The 22,798-nt window shown below is 39.6% G+C and overlaps 1 protein-coding gene across 1 annotated transcript in view; it reads right to left on the reverse strand.

The window, feature by feature from the left end:
• dnah5 (dynein, axonemal, heavy chain 5) overlaps positions 1-22,798 on the reverse strand; it is a 176,787-nt gene that overhangs the window by 65,133 nt on the left and 88,856 nt on the right. The window contains 8 exon segments of the mRNA XM_052016973.1: positions 1,440-1,582; positions 2,844-3,048; positions 7,251-7,303; positions 7,306-7,426; positions 10,870-11,018; positions 11,021-11,110; positions 18,320-18,466; positions 20,692-20,845. Coding sequence (XP_051872933.1) covers positions 1,440-1,582; positions 2,844-3,048; positions 7,251-7,303; positions 7,306-7,426; positions 10,870-11,018; positions 11,021-11,110; positions 18,320-18,466; positions 20,692-20,845 — 1,062 coding nt within the window.

Below are 22,798 nucleotides of genomic sequence, written 5' to 3' on the forward strand. Positions count from 1 at the left end.
GAATGATCTGCTCAAGGAACTCAGCAGGTCGAGCAGCATCTGTGGTGGGATGGGAGGGGGAGGGGATGGGGGGTGATAGGGTGATGGATTGGTGGAGTGGGGGAGGGAATCATCGATGCTTTGGGTCAAAACTTGTTGTAGGGTTTTGACCTAAAACATTGACAATTCCTTTCCTTTCACAGCTGCTGGTTGACACTCTGAGTTCCTTCAGCAGATTGTTTGTTGCTCCAGATCCCAACATCTTCAGTCTCCTGTGTCTCTTGGAATTCTGTATATGTGCAGCCAACACGGAAGACGGAGAGAAGCTGGTGCATCTACTCTCCCTCTCCACTACTGGACTTATTATTGAGCCCGGTGGAGCACTGACATGCCAAATACAGGGGTTTCACATTTCTGTATCCTGTATTCCGTATTCTGCAATCACGAAAAAGGCACACCAGTGGCTCTACTTCATTAGGAGTTTGAGGAGATTTGGTATGTCACCAAAGACTCTTGCAGACTTCTACAGATGTACAGTGGAGAGCATCCTGACTGGTTGCATCACTGCCTGGTATGGAGGCTCTAACGTGTTGGATTGCAAGAGGCTGCAGAGGGTTGTAGACTCAGCCAGTTCCATCACAGGCACAACCCTCCCTTCAATGGAGGAGATCTTCAAGAGGTGGTGCCTCAAGAAGGGGCAGCCATTATTAAAGACCATCATCCGGGACATGCCCTCTTCGCATTACTACCATCGGGGAGGAGGTACAGGAGCCTGACGATCCACACTCAATGTTTTAGAAACAGCTTCTTCCCTTCTACCATCAGATTTCTGAACAGGCCATGAACCCATGAACATTACCTCGTTATTTGTTTTTTGGACTATTTAATTATTTTTGTAATTTATAGTAATTTTTATGTCTTGCATTGTGCTGCTGCTGTAAAACAACAAATTTCACAACGTACGTCAGTGATAATAAACCTGATTCTGATCTTCAACTTTGGCTGGCTGATGTAACCCAGTCATTTAAATGGGATTGCTAACCCAGTGAAGATAGGTACATGGTGGTTTATAAATTTTACTTTACATAAAAGGTTTTTAATTATTTGCTAGTATTTCAGGGTTCCTCCTATTTATTTCATTAACTTTTTAAAAATTATACATATCTATTTGAACAATTTTTAAAATGTCTAACATTTAAAAACAGCAAGCAGTCAAAGGTTATCAGGGCATCTTAAGATGGGAGCTTTGGATATGACATCTGAGACCTGATCACAGTACAGAACCCAATCTGCTTTGCAAGATGCCTCTCAGGTACAGAGGGTGAGCTCATCTAGACCTCCGCATCCAGAACAAATTGGTGGGTGTGAATGGACAGCAAGTTCTGGCAGTCAGTCAAATCAAGGACCATCCAGCAAATTATGTGGAACACTAAGTAGTATGTCAAAAGCAATTGTCTTACCTTTCCTTGCTTAGCAATTGTGTGAATGAGAAAATCTGTCCTCACATTGTCGACATTTGGCACAAGGATGGAGCCATATTCTGGACTGCTATCAGTAGGATAAATGTATTCTTCTATGTTTGTATTCCAATGGAGCCATTTTCCTAGTTTAACGTGTACACAGTTCATTATTATTTATTGAGAAATGAATGTTTCACAGCAATTCTTTGGAATTAGCAGTCTTGACAACTTTAATTTATTCACATCTTGTACAGCAACCAATTATCATTTAACCTTAAGCTCCAGCTGCATACCTTCCACTGTTCATCTGCAATTTGGATCATAACACTGAGAAGCTCAGTTGTTGAAATGGTATCCAATTAGCCATTAGAAATGAACTATCTGATCTCTACTGTTTTTCAAAGATTAATTATTTAATTGTAGTTGTCATATACCAGAATGAAGGTATTAGTATTTATTATATGCTGTTGAAAGAATGTAAAGTCCATACTCACAACAGCAGAAACACAAGAAGACAACAAAATAATCATTTTTTCAGTTTAAGCCTAACAAGCATTCTTGCAAACAACATCAGGATGAGTAATTAAACCTCCAACATTGTTTCTTCTCTTTTAAGATGATTAGCAATATATTTGTGAACTATTGGGAAGAATAATTAAAAGATTTTTCCCAAATCGTTAATTTGTTTTATGACCAGCATAAGACTATAATTGTATATCAACCATGACTTGATCATAATTACCATACTAAAATCTAGACCTGATCTTCTCAATTTCAATCTTGTTCTTGCATATGGTCTGTGATATGCTTCAGTGTAAAGCAAGATTGGTCCATGGGCTACATTTCACAGAAAAACACCACCATCATTTTTTTGTCTTCTGGTAGTGATCTTTCCTTTGGCTTCTTAAAAGCGGACTTTGCTTTGACAAATCCTTCACCCACCCATTGGTCACCTTATCCTTCACTGCAAAATTGGACAGGTTACATTGCAGTATGATAATGGGGTGTAAGAGTTAAAATTGTTGGGATGTTCTGCCCATATTATTAAAATTGGAGCTTAAAACTCATTTATACTTTGCATTTTTAAGTAATTTTTCACTGCATTTTCATATCATAACATTTTTGGTCCTCACATCCATGGTTTGATCTCTAAAAATAGGATGGAATGCTATTAATGATAAACATAAACTTATTCCTCAGATTATCAAATGTAGTGATATCATACAACAGTGGACTACTCAAAAGGATGCTTAATAGAAAAGTATATTGAAATTTATATTGATAAATTTGCCTCAATTTTTCCAAATGCACCAAAGATTCAGCAATGTTAGCTCATTCACTTGCTGTTATAGTAAACCACAAATATTGCAAGATGTTCTTTGCTGAATTAATTTTGATACTGACCATCAAAATCCACCACATAGTCAAACATTGTGTCCTCACTCCCTGGTGGGATGGATGGCAGATCTAAATGAATAGTCTCATGAGTTCGAAGCCAGTGCTCCATTTTCCTTCTGTCCTCTAGTTCAAGCAAGGCCCCAACACTCCACATGAGACAGAAGGCATACAATCTCTCCAAATGTTCATGAGTTACTTCCCCACTTTGCTCCTAAAAAAAAAATCTTAATTTAGGAACTACACTAAAAACAAAAGATTTTCTACACTATTTAAATAATGGTTTATACATAATCTTTCAATCAACTACAAAAGAAATATTTAGAATTTTGATTAAGTTTGTGGAATTCCACAACCAATACATGGCAACGATACATCATTCACCTACTATTTTATCATTTTTCAAAATAATAGTGCATGTTTTTAAAACAGTGATCATCCAAATATAGTATTGGTGGAGTATAGTACATGATATTGTATGGCTTTCTCATCTGTAGTAGGCATATTAAAAATGTGATTTCAGACCACAGATAAGGCTATAAACCAATAAATGAATCTCCTTAGTACAGTGGCATGCAAAAGTTTGGGCACCCCTGGTCAAAATTTCTGTTACTGTGAATAGCTAAGCGAGTAAAAGATGACCTGATTTCCAAAAGGCATAAAGTTAAAGGTGACACATTTCTTTAATATTTTAAGCAAGATTACTTTTTTATTTCCATCTTTTACAGTTTCAAAATAACAAAAAAAGGAAAAGGGCCCAAGGCAAAAGTTTGGGCACCCTGCATGGTCAGTACTTAGTAACACCCCTTTGGCAAGTATTACAGCTTGTAAACACTTTCTGTAGCCAGCTAAGAGTCTTTCAATTCTTGTTTGAGGGATTTTCACCCATTGTTCCTTGCAAAAGACTTCTAGTTCTGTGAGATTCTTGGGCCTTGCATGCACTGCTCTTTTGAGGTCTATCCACAGATTTTTGATGATGTTTAGGTCAAGCGTCTGTGAGGGCCATGGAAAACGTTCAGCTTGTGCCTCTTGAAGTAGTCCATTGTGGATTTTGAGGTGTGTTTAGCATCGTCATACCGTTGTAGAAGCCATCCTCTTTTCATCTTCAGCTTTTTTTTTTATATATAGACGGTGTGATGTTTGCTTCGAGAATTTGCTGGTATTTAATTGAATTCATTCTTCCCTCTACCAGTGAAATGTTCCCCGTGCCACTGGCTCAACACAAGCCCAAAGCATGATCGATCCACCTCAGTGCTTAACAGTTGGAGAGGTGTTCTTTTCATGAAATTCTGCATGCTTTTTCTCCAAACATACCTTGCTCATTGCTGCCAAAAAGTTCTATTTTAACTTGATCAGTCCACAGGACTTGTTTCCAAAATGCATCAGGCTTGTTTAGACACTCCTTTGCATAATTCTGACGCTGAATTTTGTGGTGAGGACGGAGGAAAGGTTTTCTTCTGATGACTCTTCCATGACGGTCATATTTGTGCAGGTGTCGCTGCACAGTAGAACAGTGCACCACTGCTAAATCTTCCTGAAGGTCTTTTGCAGTCAAACAGGGGTTTTGATTTGCCTCTCTCTCGGAAAGTTTTCTTGGTCTTCCAGACCTCAACTTGACCTCCACTGTTCCTGTTAACTGCCATTTCTTAATTCATTACAAAAGTGATGGGAAACGGCTACCTGAAAACGCTTTGCTATCTTCTTATAGCCTTCTCCTGCTTTGTGGGTATCATTTATTTTAATTTTCAGAGTGCTAGGCAGCTGCTTAGAGGAGCCCATGGCTGCTGATTGTTGGGACAAGGCTTCAGGAGTCAGGGTATTTATAAAGCTTTGAAATTTGCATCACCTGGCCTTTCCTAACGTTGACTGTGAGACCTTGGTAAAAGTTATCTGAGAGCTGAAATCTCTTGGGGTGCCCAAACTTTTGCATGGTGCTCCTTTCCTTTTTTCACTCTAAGATTGTACAAAACAAAAATAATACACTAATCTTGCTTAAAATGTTGAAAAGAATGTTTCATCTTTAACTTTATGACTTTTGGAGATCAGTTCATCTTCTACTCACTTAACTATTCACAGTAACAGAAAGTTTGACCAGGGGTGCCCAAACTTTTGCATGCCACTGTATAATAAATACACTTACACCAGTAGCTGTCTTCTGCAGACTGGAATACTTATTTGGGCACTTATTTGGCTCATGCTACATAGTGACTAACTGGCTGTCGAGCCAAGATGATTCAATATATTCTTTAGGTACAAAGTAATCATTGAAAGAACAACAGTAATCCTGACCCTTTCACAATCTCACTTACCTTTCATCCTGGGCATAAACTAGCAACTAAAACAATTACCTCAGGAGGATGAAGACAAAAGAGACTGCAGATACTGGAAACTAGAACAAAAGAGAACACTGGACGTACTCAGTGGTCAAGCAGCATCTGTGGAGGCAAAAAGGTGTAAGTCGAGACCCTGCATCAGGAGGACAATTACTCAGGAAGTTTGCGAATTGGATGGGATAATTTAATTTATTGGTATTGATTTATTATTGTCACACGTACTGAGGTACAGTGAAAAGCTTGTCTTGCATACCGATCGTACAGGTCAATTCATTACACAGTGCAGTTACATTGGGTTAGTAACATGGTGCATTGAGGTAGTACAGGTAAAACAAAGTGTCACAGCTACAGAGACAGCGCAGTGCAATAAGGTGCAAGGTCACAACAAGGTAGAACCGTGTGGTCAGAGTCCATCTCATCCTGTAAGGGAACCGTTCAATAGTCTTATCACAGTGGGGTAGAGGCTGTCCTTAAGTCTGGTGGTACATGCCCTCAGGCTCCTGTATCTTCTACCTGATGGAACAGGAGAGAAGAGAGAATGACCCGGGTGGGTGGGGTCTTTGATTAGTGCTTTGTATCAAATACTTCAAATGTCCTGTTGAATGAGTTCCCAACCAGATGTGACATAATAAAGCCCTGGTTTCCAAAACCTAGCAGGTCACACGTGATTCCGCCACAGCCTCAGCTCCAAATATTATCCAGATTATCATGTCAGTTCCATTCAAATTGAAAAAACTCCAATCAAGTTGTAATGTTATATAGTCAACTATAGATGGCCGATAAATAATTCAAAAGAAAAAAAATATTTCAGTTTAGCTTTGGGTTTCTTCCTCAGTTTATGATTTATTTTTGCCCTGAAAATTTTATGAAGCAAGCCCATACTTGAAACCATGGATGAGAATTTGAAGTCATGGTGTTACTGGACCAGGAGGCAATCAAATCAACAAGCACCTGATTGACAAGTGAATGGGATTTGGTGCAAATTTGGAAACACACAACCAAGTTTTGTTGAGCTCAAATTTATGAAGGATAGAAGTTGAAAATGAGTTAAAGCTATTACATTCATGGTTCATTTCATCTTACTTCCAGCTTATCCTAAAACACTTGATGGCAACAAGTACTTTTAAGGCAGAAGCACTGATGCAATGAAACATAGCCAAAACACAGTAAATGCTCACAGTGTGTTAATGACCATGTAATATATCTTTAGAAATACAGAATGAGGGGCAAGTTCTAGTCAGGGACAATAGGATGGCAGTAAGTTCTCTGCCTTTCTTCGAAATAGTTGCAGGAGATTTTGTACATCCACCTAAAGGAGGCAGTGCATCAATTTAACATTTAAAAAAGCAGCATATCTGGCAATGCAGCATTTCCTCAGTGGTGTGTCACACCAGATTTTTATGCTTATGTTTTAGCAGTGGGATTTGGGGTAAAGATAGTAAAGGCATAGATGAGGATTTCAGTGTGAGAACGCATAGGCATTAACAGGGCTAAGGGAGGCAGTGGTGAAGTAGAGCTGGTCTATGTCGCATACATATGGAACCTGATGTGTATACAGATGATGTTGCCAAGAAGCAGCAGCAAATACACTAAGAAAATAAGGCCTAGAATAGATTGGTGGTGGACTCCAGATGTAACAACGCAGCAGCAGGAAAAAGGGCATCGCAAATCATTCTCAAATAATAGAGAGAAAATAGAACATGGGGTGATAAATTCCACCCCACTGGACAACAGTGGAAGGGAGCTGGTAGATCATTGTGGTAAATCGCATCAAAAGCTGCAGATAATAGGAGAATAAAATGAAAAGGTCAGCATGGGTTATCGTATTGTGGTGGGTCAGAAACCACTTGGAAGGAAATCCACCAGGGAGTTGATCGGATGATTTAAATTTATCAGAGCATGTCCAGATGATTTGCAATGCATCAGACATATTTAAAATGTAATCCAACCAGCGGGAAGTCTTAGTAATATATACAGTTGAATTTCTATGCCTTATGTACACTTCAATCACTTAATCACTGGTGAGCAGAATTTTTGATCATTTTACAGAGCATTATAGCAAAGTTTGAACCATTCACGTCACTTTTGGGGGAATAAGCCCATCAAGCATGTTAATGCATTGCATAATGACAAAGCCTCCAGCATTTCCATCTTGTATTCCAGTGACTGGATACTAAAACGATAAAGCTCAGCAAAGGATTCTGTAAATAACTTTCGTAGAATCTCAGCTGCCTGTAAAGACCGTTTCTTCAGCCAACCCTAAAACGAACAAACCAATAAGCAACTTATCAGGCTGCACTGAACTGAGAATTGAGGTATAACATGTCAGGAAAGCAAACATAATACATGATAGCTATTTTATAAATCAGACACAAACTTCATATAGAGATAGGTTGAATGGAATTTCTAACTTAAGCAGGATCACAGGTTATCTGAAAGCTAATCAAACTGTTTAGAATCATAGAATCATAGAACAGTACAGCACAATACAGGTCCTTCAGCCCACAATGTTTGTGACAACCTTTAAACCTCGCCTAAGATTATCTAACCCCTTCCTTCCACATATCCCCCTATTTTTAAATTCCTCCATATGCTTATCTAGTAATCTCTTGAATCTGACCAAACGTACCTGCCTCCACCACTACCCCAGGCAGCACATTCCATGCACCAACCATTCCGAGTAAAAGAAAACCTCCCTCTGATATCTCCCTTGAACTTCCCACCCATTACTTTAAAGCCATGCTCTCTTGTATTAAGCATTGGTGCCCTGGGAAAGAGGCACTGGCTGTCTACTCTATCTATTCCTCTTAATATTTTGTATACCTCTATCATGTCTCCTCTCATCCTCCTTCTCTCAAAAGAGTAAAGCCCTAGCTCCCTTAGTCTCTCCTCATAATGCATACTCTCTAAACCAGGCAGCATCCTGGTAAATCTCCTCTGCACCCTTTCCAACACTTCCACATCCTTCCTATAATGAGGCGACCACAACTGGACACAGTACTCTAAGTGTGGTCTAATCAGAGTTTTGTAGAGCTGCATCATTACCTCGCGGTTCTTAAACTCGATCCCACGACTTATGAATGCTAACATCCCATAAGCTTTCTTAACTACCCTATCCACCTGTGAGGGCAACTTTCAGGGATATGTGTGATATGAACCCCCAGATCCCTCTGCTCCTCCACACTCCACCAGAATCCTGCCATTAACTTTGTACTCCACCTTAGAGTTAGTCCTTCCAAAGTGTACCACCTCACACTTCTCTGGATTGAACTCCATCTGCCACTTCTCAGCCCAGCTCTGCATCCTATCAATATCCCTCTGCAATCTTCGACAGAGCTCCACACTATCCACAACATCACCAACCTTTGTGTCGTCTGCAAACTTGCCAACCCACCCTTCTACCCCCTCATCCAAGTCATTAATAAAAAATCACGAAAAGTAGAGGTCCCAGAACCGATTCCTTGTGGGACACCACTAGTCACAGCCCTCCATCTGAATGCATTCCCTCCACCACAACCCTCTGCTTTCTACAGGCAAGCCAATTCTAAATCCACATGGCCAAGCCTCCCTGGATCCCATGCCCTCTGACCTTCTGAAGAAGCTACCATGTGGAACCTTGTCAAATGCCTTACTAAAATCCATGTAGATCACATCTACTGCACTACCCTCATCAACCTGCCTGGTCACCTCCTCAAAGAACCCTATCAGGCTTGTGAGACATGATCTGCCCTTCACAAAGCCATGCTGCTGTCCCTGATCAGACCATGATTCTCTAAATGCCCATAGATCCTATCTCTAAGAATCCTTTCCAACAGCTTGCCCACCACAGACACAAGGCTCACTGGTCTATAATTCCCTGGACTATCCTACTACCTTTTTGAATAAGGGGACAATATTTGCCACCCTCCAATCCTCTGGTACCATTCCCATGGACAACGAGGACTCAAAGATCCTAGCCAACAGTTCAGCAATCTCCTCCCTCGACTCATGGGAGCAGCCTAGGGAATATTCCGTCAGGCCCCGGGGCCTTATCTGTCCTAATATTTTCTAACAGCTCCAATACATCCTCCCTCTTGATATCTACATGCTCCAGAACATTAACCTTACCAACACTGTCCTCAGTGTCATCAAGGCCCCTCTCCTTGGTGAATACTGAAGAGAAATATTCATTGAGTACCTCACCCACTTCCACAGCTTCCAGGCACATCTTCCCACCTTTGTCTCTAATTGGTCCTACCTTTACTCTAGTCATCCTTCTACTCTTCAGATAAGTGAAAGAAGCCTTGGGATTTTCCTTAACCCTACTCGCTAAGGGCCTTTTCATGTCCCTTGTTGCTCTCCTCAGCCCTTCTTAAGTTCCTTCCTTGCTACCCTATATTCCTCGAGAGGACCTATCTGATCCTTGCTCCCTAACCTTATGTATGCTGTTTTCTTCCTCCTAACTAGTTGTTCCACTCTTGTCAACCACGGTTCCTTCACCCTGCCATTTCTTCTCTGCCTCACCGGGACAAATTTATCCCTAACATCCTGCAAGAGATCCCCGAATAACGACCACATCTCCATAGTACATTTCCCTTCAAAAATGTCATCCCAATTTACACTCGCAAGTTCTAGCCTTATAGCCTCATAATTTGTCCTTCCCCAATTAAATATCTTCCTGTCCTCTTTGCTCCTATCCTTGTCCGTGACAATGCTAAAGGTTAGGGAGCGGTGGTCACTATCACTGTCACCTGATCCAGTTCATTATCTAACACTAGATCTAATATGGCATTCCCTCTAGTCGGCCTGTCAACATACTGTGACAGGAATCCGTTCTGGACACACTTAAACTCTGCCCTGTCTAAACCTTTGGTACTAAGCAGGTGCCAATCAATATTTGGGAAGTTGAAGTCTCCCATGATAATAACCCTGTTATTCTTGCACCTTTCCAAAATCTGCCTCCCAATCTGCTCCTCAGTATCCTTGCTGCTACCAGGGGGCCTATAGAATACTCCCAGTAGAGTAACTGCTCCTTTCTTGTTCATAATTTCCACCCATACTGACTCTAGAGAGGATCCTTCTACATTATCCACCCTTTCTGCAGCTGTAATCATATCCCTGACCAGTAACACCACCCCTCCTCCTCCCCTCCCTATCCCTTTTAAAACACTGAAATCCAGGAATATTCAGTATCTATTCCTGTCCAGTTGACAGCCAAGTCTCTGCAAGAACCACAATATCATAGTTCCATGTATTTATCCAATATGGATGGTACACCACATATTTTCCGAAGTGGTGTACCATCCATCCCACCAAGCTTCCTTTCCATTAACTTTAATTAGGCAGGGTATTAGTTTCCCATGTTTTTCTACTTTGCTGGTTGAAAATTCCAGTAATTTATTTCTGCATAGAATTATTAACTTTGTCTGCAGATACGTAATCAATTTCGACTTAGAATAATAGCTTTGTTCAAAGTGAAATCATTGACTTTCTGTGGGGGTTAGCTTAATGGGTTGTCATAGCTTCAACTGAAGATCCACAGGAAGAGTTGAAGAAAGCACTCATGCTGTTCTCCAAATCTTCCAGTAAAGTTACCACTAGTAAAATTCAATGCAAGAATCTGACAAAAAATAGTTTCAACAAAATGAATTATTTACTGAGTTTTAATAATTCAATGGCTTATTCAATGTCAAAGAAAATAGAAACTGAAATTATTTATATACCTCAAGAACAGGGATGAAGTTCAAGACTGATGAACTCATGAAGACCATGCCATTGCGTGAAACCGTTGCAGGTGATGCATTGTCTATGTTGTGTGGCTCAAATACAATTTTACAGTTTGCAGCCATGGGAATGCGATCACCATTTGCAGGGTAAGTGTTCTGTTATCATCAAGTACTGAGTTTAAATTTCAATCCAGATGGCATCAACAGGGCCCATCCAGTACAATCCAGATGTGTTCTCCTGCAGTATGAGATAAGAATTAACACACAAGGATCTATGGATCAGTACTATTTTGTTTTACTATGAGATGAATGTAGTTTGTTATCCTGTATTCTTCCAAAGTATTAAAACTGCATTTGCTGCCTTACTTTTGTAAATCACAGACCAGGACTATGGCCTTTTCTTTATTGTACAAATCATTCCATTGACCCAAAGTGTTTACTCTCTGACCTGTCAATCATTTCACAAGGCCACAGAATTGGGCTACATCAGCCCTCGTGATTGGATGCCACAGGTGCTGATTTGATCAGATTATGCATGCTGCTTGCATAGTTAGTTTAGCAATTTAAGCCATCTGCCATATTCCACACAGGCCACTCTTGCATGCTGGAAATATGATAACAAGGTGCACCATTGTCATTCAATATCCAAGAAACTATTGAGTTGCTGAAGATGGGAATAATGTATCGACTCAGAGTTACGAAATCCGGCACTGAACCATTTTGCAATAATCTGTAAAATTATCTTTCAAACATCTTTTCTGCCAGAACTGGGAGGAAGTTTTGGTCCCCCACTCACCAACACGTTACTCAACATTGTGGCTCGAGTAAAATTAGCTGTCTAATGTTAATTTGGGGAATTACAATGTAAGGTACCAGCCCTGATTGATAGATATTGTTGGTAGGTAACTGATGGGATAGCTTACATTAACCAGTTTTTTGAGATTAGTGGTGCAATTAGTGAGAGATGGGGTTTGATGATGTACTCACTGGGCTTTACCAGGCACCAGATAATTAAACAGCTTTTGATACAGCACGCAGGTCCTTGAGACTTGACTCCTCTGGTTGAATTTAATTGGTATCTCCAGAGGGAAAAGATGACTTCTCTTCTCGTTTCCACCTGGTGTCCAAGAAAGCATTCACAGAGAGATTGGAAATTCTGGCTTTCACTTTTGCCTGTGCCATCTCCTCTTCCGAGATGCCGTGGCATCGAGAAAGACTCCCATCACGAGTTCCTGATGTAATGCACCTCCTCTTCAATCGCTGCGAGGTAACTTCAAAAGCTGCCAGCATTCAAATCATTACATCCTACTGTCAGCAACTGCATGCATCTTCCAGCATCTCCAATTTAATTCCCCATGCATTTCTATTGCATTGTATCCTACCTCTCAGAAAGGTCTCCAATTTCCATATATAGAATAAACTACTTCTGAAACACTGAACAAATTTTTGCATAGGCAAGAAATGTTGTAATTCTCTTTACCTTGCAAAGGAGCACCCACAGCATAAGACCAATTATCAGTTACTCTAATCTTGGTGCTGTTATTGAATGGACAATGTTTGCCGTTGCTTTAGAATTCCTTGCACTTCCTTGTATTCTGACAAGAGTTCCACCTTGTCAGAATATTAAAACAGATGGCTGGGCCTTGAATTAATGACAACCAAAGTACAGCACCTCCAGCATCACTTGAATAGTTTCTCACTACATACTGAAGAATCACCATACATCAAGGTCAAACACAATGAGGATTGAACAGCTCAGCGCACTCATTCTACAAAAGTGAAATATTGCTTTTGCTGGACATTCAAAATAAAAATAGCAAGTAGCAAATGGAATGATGTCTGCTGAAAAGTTATGAAACTGAAACTTTAATTCTGTTTCTCCCTCTACAGATGCCACCAGAACTGCTGAGTATTTCCTGCAGTTTCTGTTTCTATTTTCCTCATTTGAATCAATCACTCATTAATCTGCTTTGCCCATTTTCATCCTTGCATGAAAAGGAACAGCTGGCTTTAGTTCCACATTTAATTCTGCCATCAATAAGAATTACAAATATGATACGATCTTTAGCTTAAATGCTGACATGATTCGCAGTTGTTCATAATATTTAAAACTTACCAGCCCAGCAACTCTACATCTGAAATTCACTGCTTTCCGGTGGGATTATTGTGGCCATTTCCCAGAATGAATTACACCACTCCGGTCATTCAATCACACACTTCTGGTTGCCATTCATCAATTGATATCTGCACCAGTCGTACATGTGACAACATCATTCTGTTCTGGGAACTTGACCCTAGTAGCCCATCCCACTTTGCCCTTTCTGTGCCAACTAACATGCCTCCTACAACCTCCCCGAGTTCCCAAACTACCATGCCCTAAGCCCCAATCTCAAAACCCAAGCAATGATCACCAGCAAACACTGTTCCCAGGCATCAACCTCTGGACAAGCTCCAAACCTTTCTTCCCCTTACTCTAACGGAGCTCCTGACAACTGATCCTCCTTCCCTCTCCCCCTTATTTTGCATGCAATGCAGTGTACAAAGGAAAAAAAAGTATAAAAAATTGGGAGCAGTCAATGATTTGGATGCCCCAGGCATTACTCAATTTTGCAGCAGCAGCTCTCCAACTGATACAGCCTTTAACATGCCATAAATTTTTAATACCACAAAACACTTTCTAGGCCATAGCATTTTAACACAAAACCCTTAGTTTTGCTTTAAAGTACTTTGATAGTGGAAGAAATCAACAACAATAAGCATGCATTACAGCAGCTTCTTGAACACTTTTCAATATGTTTCATGCAGATGTAATTGGGTAAAAATGGTCAAAGCAACACATACTGAGATACCAAATGATGAATCAAATTAAAAATTCAAATCCCCAGACAATGTACCACACTTCGTCAAGTACAACATTCAGTCTCTGGAATATGGGCTCTACTCAATACACTGATGAGATGAAAGCTTCAGGTCTCCAATGACTGTGAAGATCTTTACGGACCATGTTTATAAGATGTAATTTGCATCGTTGTGCTCAGCTTTCAAAATTGTCTATATTTCTGCAGAAATTATCATATAGCTAATTTTACTCTGAGTGACAATGGTGAGAGACATGGATAGCTGCGGGAGGTGTGCGAGTTGTGGGGGGGCAGGTGTTGAGTACAAAACTTCCTACTAGTGCTGGCAAAAAAACGAAGGTAATTTTATAGATTGTTGCAGAATGGTACAATGCTGGATGTCGTAACGCTGAATTAATATATTTTTCCCATCTTTAGCAACCCAATGATGCTCATTCAATGGTTTTATTTCTCTATGACCAATATTTAGATAATAGTACAGAAATTAAACAAAGAGCATTTGTTAGTGCATTTCAACTAGTGTGCTGTGTAACTTGCCTTCATCATATTCTTTATGGGAAGATGCTGCAAATAAATGTTTCCCCAAACCACAGATTAGGATTTAAGTTGCCAAATAGATTTCATAACCAACATATAATTAAACGAATAGAAGCAATGAAGCACCATAATAACAGAAATTACAAACATAAATATCTCTCCATGGAAGGTGCAAAACCAAGAATCACATTTAAGTGATAAAAAAAATCAGCTGCATTTGCAAGTGGCTGCTGATAGCAGCAGCTTTCTCCCACTGAAGTCAAAAGTTGTCCCCAAGCAATATAATTTGTCCTGACTCTTAATGAGTCTTTCTGCTCAAACTTCTATTGCTTTCAATTGCTTGCAGACTATTCATTTAAGTACACTTCAAAAATTGATTTGGATTGACAAAACTTGATTATCTGACTCTAAAGTTCAAAAGAAATATAACTTTTTTTTGGATATAGGGGATGTCTCGCAATATCCAGCATACTCTATTGCCACAATGTTTTGTTTTGAACTGTAGTCACTTTTGCACACAGCAGTGATCAAGTAAATGGTCAGTTTAGCTGTGTAAATGATGCTGATTACATTGTAAATATTGCTAAGGACCACAAAAGAATGAATATTTTTTGTTCATCTGAGAGGGAAAACGGAGACATGGTATAACATGGAGAAAGAAGGCATTCCTGACATCCACTAACAAAATATCAGCCACCTAGATCTCTGGAGTGGGGCATCCATCAACAACTTCTTGCTTCAGAAGTGTCAGTTACTTCTTTCTTCCTCGGCAGTCCATTGGGATCAAGGATGAGTTGCTTAGGCCCCAGTTTTTGGGTTCGGAGGCTACTGTGAAAACTGCAGACTCTTCCACAAATAGGGCAGAAGGTGCTTGATGGAGCAGCTGGGTAGTTTGTGAGCTGATGCATTCCTTCTGCTGCCTATATGGGGTTTCTGTATGCATCCCATGCATGAACTAGAAGCACTCAGTACCATCCTGTTTGCTCCATCTCTACCTTTTTAGTGATCATGAGCCAAAGATTCCCAGGAATCAGTTGAGATGTTGCATTTCTTCAAAGGAAGCTTTGAGCATTTCCACTGTCCATCTGATACTAGTGTGTCTGTTTCTCGAGGTCAAAATAGTGTGCACGCTTCAGGAATCTGGTATCAGACACATGAACAACGTGGTCTGCCCAACATAGCCAAATGAGTGTAACTAGAGCCTCAGTGCTGGGGATGTTGGCCTGGGAGTGGATGCTGACATTGGTTTGCATATTTTTCCAGTGAATTTGGAGTATTTTGTAGTAAGAGCTTTGGTGGTATCTTTCTGGTGCCTGCTGTAGGCAGTCCAGATCTCAGAAGCAGAGGGTGACAGGGAAAACCGCTGCCTGGTAGCCTGTGAACTTTGTGCCAGGTCTGAGGTCTTGATCTGCAAATGCCCTTTCTTTCAATCGACTAAAGGCTGTGCTGGTGCATAGAAGGCAGCAGTGAATCTCATCATGGCTTCCACGACATGGGAAATATTACTGATGAGCCAAGGGTGACAATTTACTGAATCAGCACAAGGATATTTCCATTCCCTCATTCTGACAATCTTTTATTCAATTTTATTCAATTTACATAAGATGTCTGAAAGTACTGCTAAAGAAATTTGATCCCACTGCTTCAATAATACTGGCAATTGACTTTCCAAACTCAATATACAACAAGATAAAAAAAGAAACCAATATTAAGATATATTATAGATAAAAGAATAACATTCTTCTCATAGGAGTGAGATCTTCTAGACTGCATGTGGTGAGAAAGTCATTCCCAGAAAGAGTGGAGATGAAGAGGTAATTCCACTACCAACCAAGTCAGGAAATCACATTGCTGTAAATTACTGACTGATGTTATATACATAAATTAAGCATCCTCCACACTTCATTTCTTTTGGTGAAATCATCCAGATTTTGTTGGGGGAAGCTGTTGTTGTTTCTATCGTATTTACATTCATTTCATCTTGAAAGAGTGTCAGTAAAGAAACCAGTTCCTTTACTCAGAAGGTCATCTACATCTGTGGTGTGTCCAGACAATTTGACCCTGTCTCCATCCAATTGGCTGACACTCTCTTCTTGATCCAGGAAAAATGGAATTTAAAAATTAATCTCTGGGATGTGATTGCCATGGGCATGACCAGCATTTTTTATACATTCATAGTTGTCCTCGAGAAGCAAGTTGGCAGTGAGGAAAGGAAGGTGGGCTGGTGAATGACAGAGGGAAATTCTTCTTGATCACTGGAATCCACATGAAGAAGTAATACTCATAATATCATTAGGTAGGGAGTGCCCAAATTCTAACCCAGCAACAACGAAGGAACAGCAATGTACATCCGAACGGTGCATTTCTTTGAGGTAAAATGAGATGGTGGTGTTCCCATTTACGTACTGCCACTGTCCACCCATCTAGCTGGTGAAGGTGGCAGGTCTTGGAAGTTTGCCAAATATGATTTGGTGACCTGCTCCCATGCATCCCATAGATAGGACATGCTGTGCTGGATGATAATATTGGCTGTTTCCCTGGATACTTCCCTGAATTCAGTTTTGACTGATCCAGACTGATGTCCATTGCAAGTCAGTGTTTACTGAGGAGGGTAATAATGAGATTGTCACGTAACCTAAACAAGATACTCGTGTCTTTTGCATTTGTACTTAGTCAATCTCTAACTCGCATTTAGAGGGAGCAATTAAGTACAGGAGAACATGATACCACTCAATAACCTCTATTTCACAGTAAAATCAACATTTCAAACAGCAGTTAAGATTAGACTCACTTAATTCAGAAAGTGGAACTTATCTTAGTTTAATAGAGCAAAATAAAGAAATGCCACATTTTCAGCTGGCTGTCTGGTTTGACATAAACAAGATAATCTTTATCTGTACTCCCTGCTTATCCACCATACCACATTCCTTGCTGCCTGACTGCCTTGCAGCATTCTGAATCTAATACAACCTCGGCACGTGTCTGCTTTTATCTCAAGGGATTTTAAACATTTTTTTTTAAATTACAGAGACACTTCAATTAATTGAGTCATGGTGCTCGGGGTAAATATCAATGCTAACGCAACAACACCTTAATCACCAACAATTCAGGTCCTTTTTAAAGAAATGAATACAATATCCTTTTAAAAGCCCAACATTAAAAACAACTCGTCTCAGAAACATTTTCTGTGGAAAGTGGTCAAAGTATCTTAAAATAGAACAGACACACTCCTTTTTCTGTGAACCCGGCAGCTCTTCAGAATCCATGGAAGCCTTTCTCAGAGATGCACACCCCTTTGACCCTTTGGCAGGCTCAGGTTAACACCAGTTCCACAGTGAGTGAGTGGTAAGGTATGCCTAAAACTTCAAATGGGTGCAAAACATTTGCACGGATAATGCAACCATATTATCACGTACGCCAAACGGCATGCTATACTGCGGAGATAGCTATGAGCTGCCTCCACCTGAATGTTCACCTCATAGTCACGCTAGCTATCTCCAATGGACAATCTACAGTGCTTCATAGTAGGCTTTAGGGCAACATAATATGGATCTCTTTGAGCAAGTAAGTTCTATGTGGTGTGGTGGAGCCCTTCCACCTCCCCTTTGTGATTACATATATTCCAAGAACACAGTGACTTATTAATTTTTAGCTGTGAAAAGACATCAATGATGCCCATTTGATGTCTTGAAAGACATCATATTTCTCGATGAGAAATACTGTGTGACTGCCTGGACAGCTGAATTTCTTGTCTCATTAATTTACACTCCCTCAACTGGAAATAATTTGGCATGCTTGTTTTTGCATCCACAAGATTCTAGTGCTTAGAGACAACCCATACTGCTTGCCACATTTTTTAGGAAGTTGTTAATGTGGAAAAAACAATTGAGAGGAGATTTGATGGTGTGCACAATATAGTGGGTTAGATAAGCTGTTATTCCTACTAATGGACAGCTCAAGAACCAGGTGTCACAGAGAATTACAAGTGCATAAGCTTTAGTATTTTGCTTCCTGGGCCTTACTGAAGGTACAGTACATAGTTGCTTTCTTACCCTTCTTTGCTCTAAGAGTTTTTCTCCACAAAGTTGAAAATATACCGTCTGTCCAGTCATTTGTAGCTACGTCCAGCCGGCCAAACATTTGAGGGGCAGTGATGGCTTTTGGATTCATTCTCATCTCACGGTGTGGTTGACCACAATCTGTAAAATGAGAAGATTGGTGATGAAATGGAAATATAATAACACACATTCACATTCTAGTCTTCAGTGTGCACTTCGTCTAAGTTATTCCATTTATGGTTTGTTTTGCAATTAATTCTCCTATTGCAGAACTTTGTGCAATCAAAATACATGAATAATTTGTGCTGTGCTTGTGCTGCATGCATCATTTCCCTTCCATTAATCTTATTGGATTATAATTCATGCAGGACTCGTCAACCTCAAAGCATGGATTTAATATAAACGTTCCAGCCAAATGGAAGGGTAATAACTGAAATCCTACATCAATATTGTCATTATCCAAAATCTATACTAATAATTGAAAAGAGTAGAATGTATTTGATCCTGTATTCTGATTGCAGAGAATGTTGAAAGAATTTTTCACCAGAGGAATTTAGACATATTGCTTAACAAAAAAAGTACCATCTTCTGAAATCTCCCATGGCTTCCTATCCATTTGCTCGTAATGATCCATTGAATGTGGAGGGTGGAAAGTGTTCTGGATGGGAGATGAGGGGGTAGAGCAGAAATTTTGCAAGTGCTTTTATTTCATTTTTATGGCATTTGCAGTTTTTTTTGCTTTAAGATTCAAAGTAGTTGTTTTCAATGGGCCAGAAATTGCTGGGAAATACTAACAGCTCCACACTGAACTGCTGGTGTTTACTCATTTAAGTGCCAGGATGTTCCAGACTCGCACACAAACACAAAAATCCCTGCTAAATGCCTGCAAAAAGAAAACTGATAGGTTGAGACAATGAGCAAAAATTTGGAAACGTAAGAGGTTACCCAGTTGGGCAGGAAGAATATAAAAGTAGAATCTTGTATGAATGGCCAGAGAGAACATAATGTCATTGTGTATTTTCGTGCATGAAACACAGTAACTTAGCATGCAGGTGCAAGTAAGATGCCAAATAGTATGTTGGCTTTTATTGCAAAGGCACCTTCTAGAACTGCGCAGTTTGTTGACGACACAACACCTAGAGTACATTCTTTGTCTCCTTATTTAACAAGAGATATATTTGCATTGGGGGGAGTTCAAAGAAGATTCACAGGATGATTCCTGGGATTGAGTGATTTGACTCAAGAGGTAAAGGTGAGCAATTTGTGGCCCTTGGAGATTAGAGGTATGAGAGATGATCACATTGAAATATTCAAAATTCTGAGGAGGCTTGATGAGGTAGATTACTGTGAAGATGTTTCCCCTAATGGTGGAATCTACAATCAGGAGCACAGTTTCAGAACAAGGGATGGGCAATTTAAATTGCTTCTCCAAGAGGATACGAACCTTTGGTAATTCTCTACTCCAGAGAGCTATGGCGGCTGGATCATTGAATATATTTGAGGAACAGATAACAAGGGAGACGAGGTTTATAGGGAACTGGCAGGATCTTGGAGGTAGGGCCAAGATCAGTTCTGCCATGATCTTACTGAATGATGGAGCAAGGTCACCTCCTGTCTCTTTAAAGTCTTTCCATCATCTACAAAACACCAATCGGGAATACATTGGACTCCGTCTGACGGGATAAGTGCAGCTCCAACTACATTCAAGCAGTTTGACATCATCCAGGTTAAACTAGTCGACCAGCCTAAGTACTCCTTCTTCTACTGGTGCAGTTATTGCAGTGTATGCTAATTTCAACAAGCACTGCAGCAACTCCAGTGCCGACAGATGTCTCCCAGAAAGCCAAGGGGAGCAAGTGCCAAGGAACATCACTGACTACAAGTTCCCTGTCAAGATACATGCCTTCCCTAGAAAGGAAATATATTACCATTCTTATATTTTGACTGGATCAAAATCCTGGAACTTTTAACCAGCAGCACTGTGGGAATGTCTTTTCAAGGACAATTGGGAATAGCCCTTAAATGCGGACTGTGCTATGAAGCCAACATCCCAAGAAATGCTAAAAGTAATTCAAAAAATGACCTAATTAAAGATCTGTACAAGATTAGAATATCTTGATTGAAATAGTCAAAGCATCATTGAGATGGTTCCTTCTATAATTCTGTTCATTTTAGATCTTTGATGTAATACAGTTCTTACCACAGGTTTACACTAGGTACAATTAAAGATTCTTATCTTATACTTTAGTCCAAAAATTGTCACTTCAGTGTGTCCAATATTTTAAAGATTAAACATAAAATACATTTTATCTAGAAATAAGAATCACTCAAAGATTTAAATGACTCTTTATCCATTTCCACTTTACCAGTCATGGCTTTCATCAATGTGTGGATACAAGTGGTTTTACCAGCTCCACTGGGTCCCAATGTCATCATTCCATGTCTTACTCTTTGTGTCTCAAACAGCTGAATAACTTTGAGTTTCCATGGAGGATGACTGACAAGCCCTGCTTCTTCAATCTAAATAGAACCAAATATATTTTCAGGATACTGTAAATTTACAATGGTACGTATATATAACTTTCGCTTTTACTTTTGTGATCAGAAATTCAAGACTTAAAAAACTCTAGTTATTTTAAAGTTCTACTACGCAAGTGGCCATATTGTGGATAACCAAACAGTGCAGCCACACAGATTAATACATCTCACAATCAGGTATAAATGGCAATTTTGGTAAAAAATTATGTCCAAAAATTGTGCCCATTTGCAAGTGCTTTTTTCAAAAAAAAATGCAAGGGTCTGCTCAAATTACTTGTAAACCACCAAGTTTGAAAACTGCCATGGACCAGCTCCATCAGGCTGCTCATGAAATATGAAATACGAGCAGCCAAGCACCATTTGGACCCTTGAACCTGTTCCGCTATTCAACAGTGGTCTTGGGCACTGATCCTGGCCAGTTTTGTGCTGATCATGATATCCCTTGATATCCCCATAGTCCTTAAATCTAAGACTTGAATATGCCCAAGGACCATTGCATTTTTGGATAGCGAGTTCCAAATATTCACAGCACTCAAAGAAAAAGCCCTCATCCTATTTCCTCTATAATGATCCTGTACCTTCTTGATCTAAATTCTCCACCCAGGGAGGAGAACCGTCCTCGCTCCAAGCGTATCCTTTCTTAAATAAGGATTCCAAACTTTACGTAGTACCCCAGATGTGATCTCACCAAGGCCCTGTGCAGCTTTTAAGACTTACATACTTTTAAGCATCCCTTAAGCAAAAAGTACCATTGCAATTACTTGATATACCTGATGGCTAACTTTATTTCTTGAACACAGGCACTCATATCTCTCTAAATAAGTGTTCAGTTATTTAACTAAATAAACAGGTTTTTGATCCTTCCCATTAAAATGAATAGCCTCACATTAAACCCCACCCATCTTTTTGTCCACTCACTCAACCTGTCCATCTCCCTTCATCTATTTCTAATGTCCTCTCCACAACTTGCTTTTCCACCTATATTTGTATCATCAATAAACTTGAATATACACAGTTCCTTCCTCTAAGTTATTAATACAGGTTTATTTGATTTATGTATTAATACTGATGTATTTGAGAACTCAGCACTGATTCCTGTGGCACCCCACCTGTCACATCACCAATTTCAAAACCATGAATCAAGCTGTTTCATAAGAACATATGAAATAGGACGAAGAACAGTCCCTTAAGATTGCATCACTATTCAATAAGATCAAAGCTGACCTGATTTTTGTGCAAAATCTATTTTCCTGTTAATCGTCATAACCCTCAATTCGCATATAAGACCATTAAGCTTTCTATCTCAGCCTCAAATATGCTTATTAATAGCCAACCCAAAAACAACACAATTAGTCTCTGTCTGTCAGTCAATCCTCTATTCATGCGGATATATTACCCTCAATACTATGAATCCTTATCCTGTAGAGAAACCTTTTATTTGGCACCAGATCAAATCCCTTAATCCAAATGCATAACACCCACTGGTTCCTCTCTATCCATCCTGCTAGTTACATCCTCAAAGAGAACTAATAGAGCGTCAAACACAATTTCACTTCCATAAAACCATGTAAACATTTTAAAATGTCCTATTACTATTTCCTCAGTGATGAACTTCAGCATTTCCTCCATGACAGATGTTAAGGTAACTGGCCCAAGATTCTATGTTTTCTTTCTTTCGTTAATAATAATAAATTTTTAGCGTATTATTCTATTTTCTCCTTCTTTAAGAATTTTAGTCATCCTTTGCTAATATCTAAAATTTTTCCAATCCTCAAGCTTACCACTTTTCATTGCAACAAAAGAAACCTTTCCTTTCAATCTAATACCATCCATAACTGCTTCAGTTAGCCACTGAGAGATTCCCTTTCTATAGAGTCTTTATTCCTCAAAGGTATTCAGCTTTACACATAATTAAATATTTCTTTAAATATTGCC

This window comes from Pristis pectinata, chromosome 5 (genome assembly GCF_009764475.1).
Source record: "Pristis pectinata isolate sPriPec2 chromosome 5, sPriPec2.1.pri, whole genome shotgun sequence".
NCBI lineage: Eukaryota > Metazoa > Chordata > Chondrichthyes > Rhinopristiformes > Pristidae > Pristis > Pristis pectinata.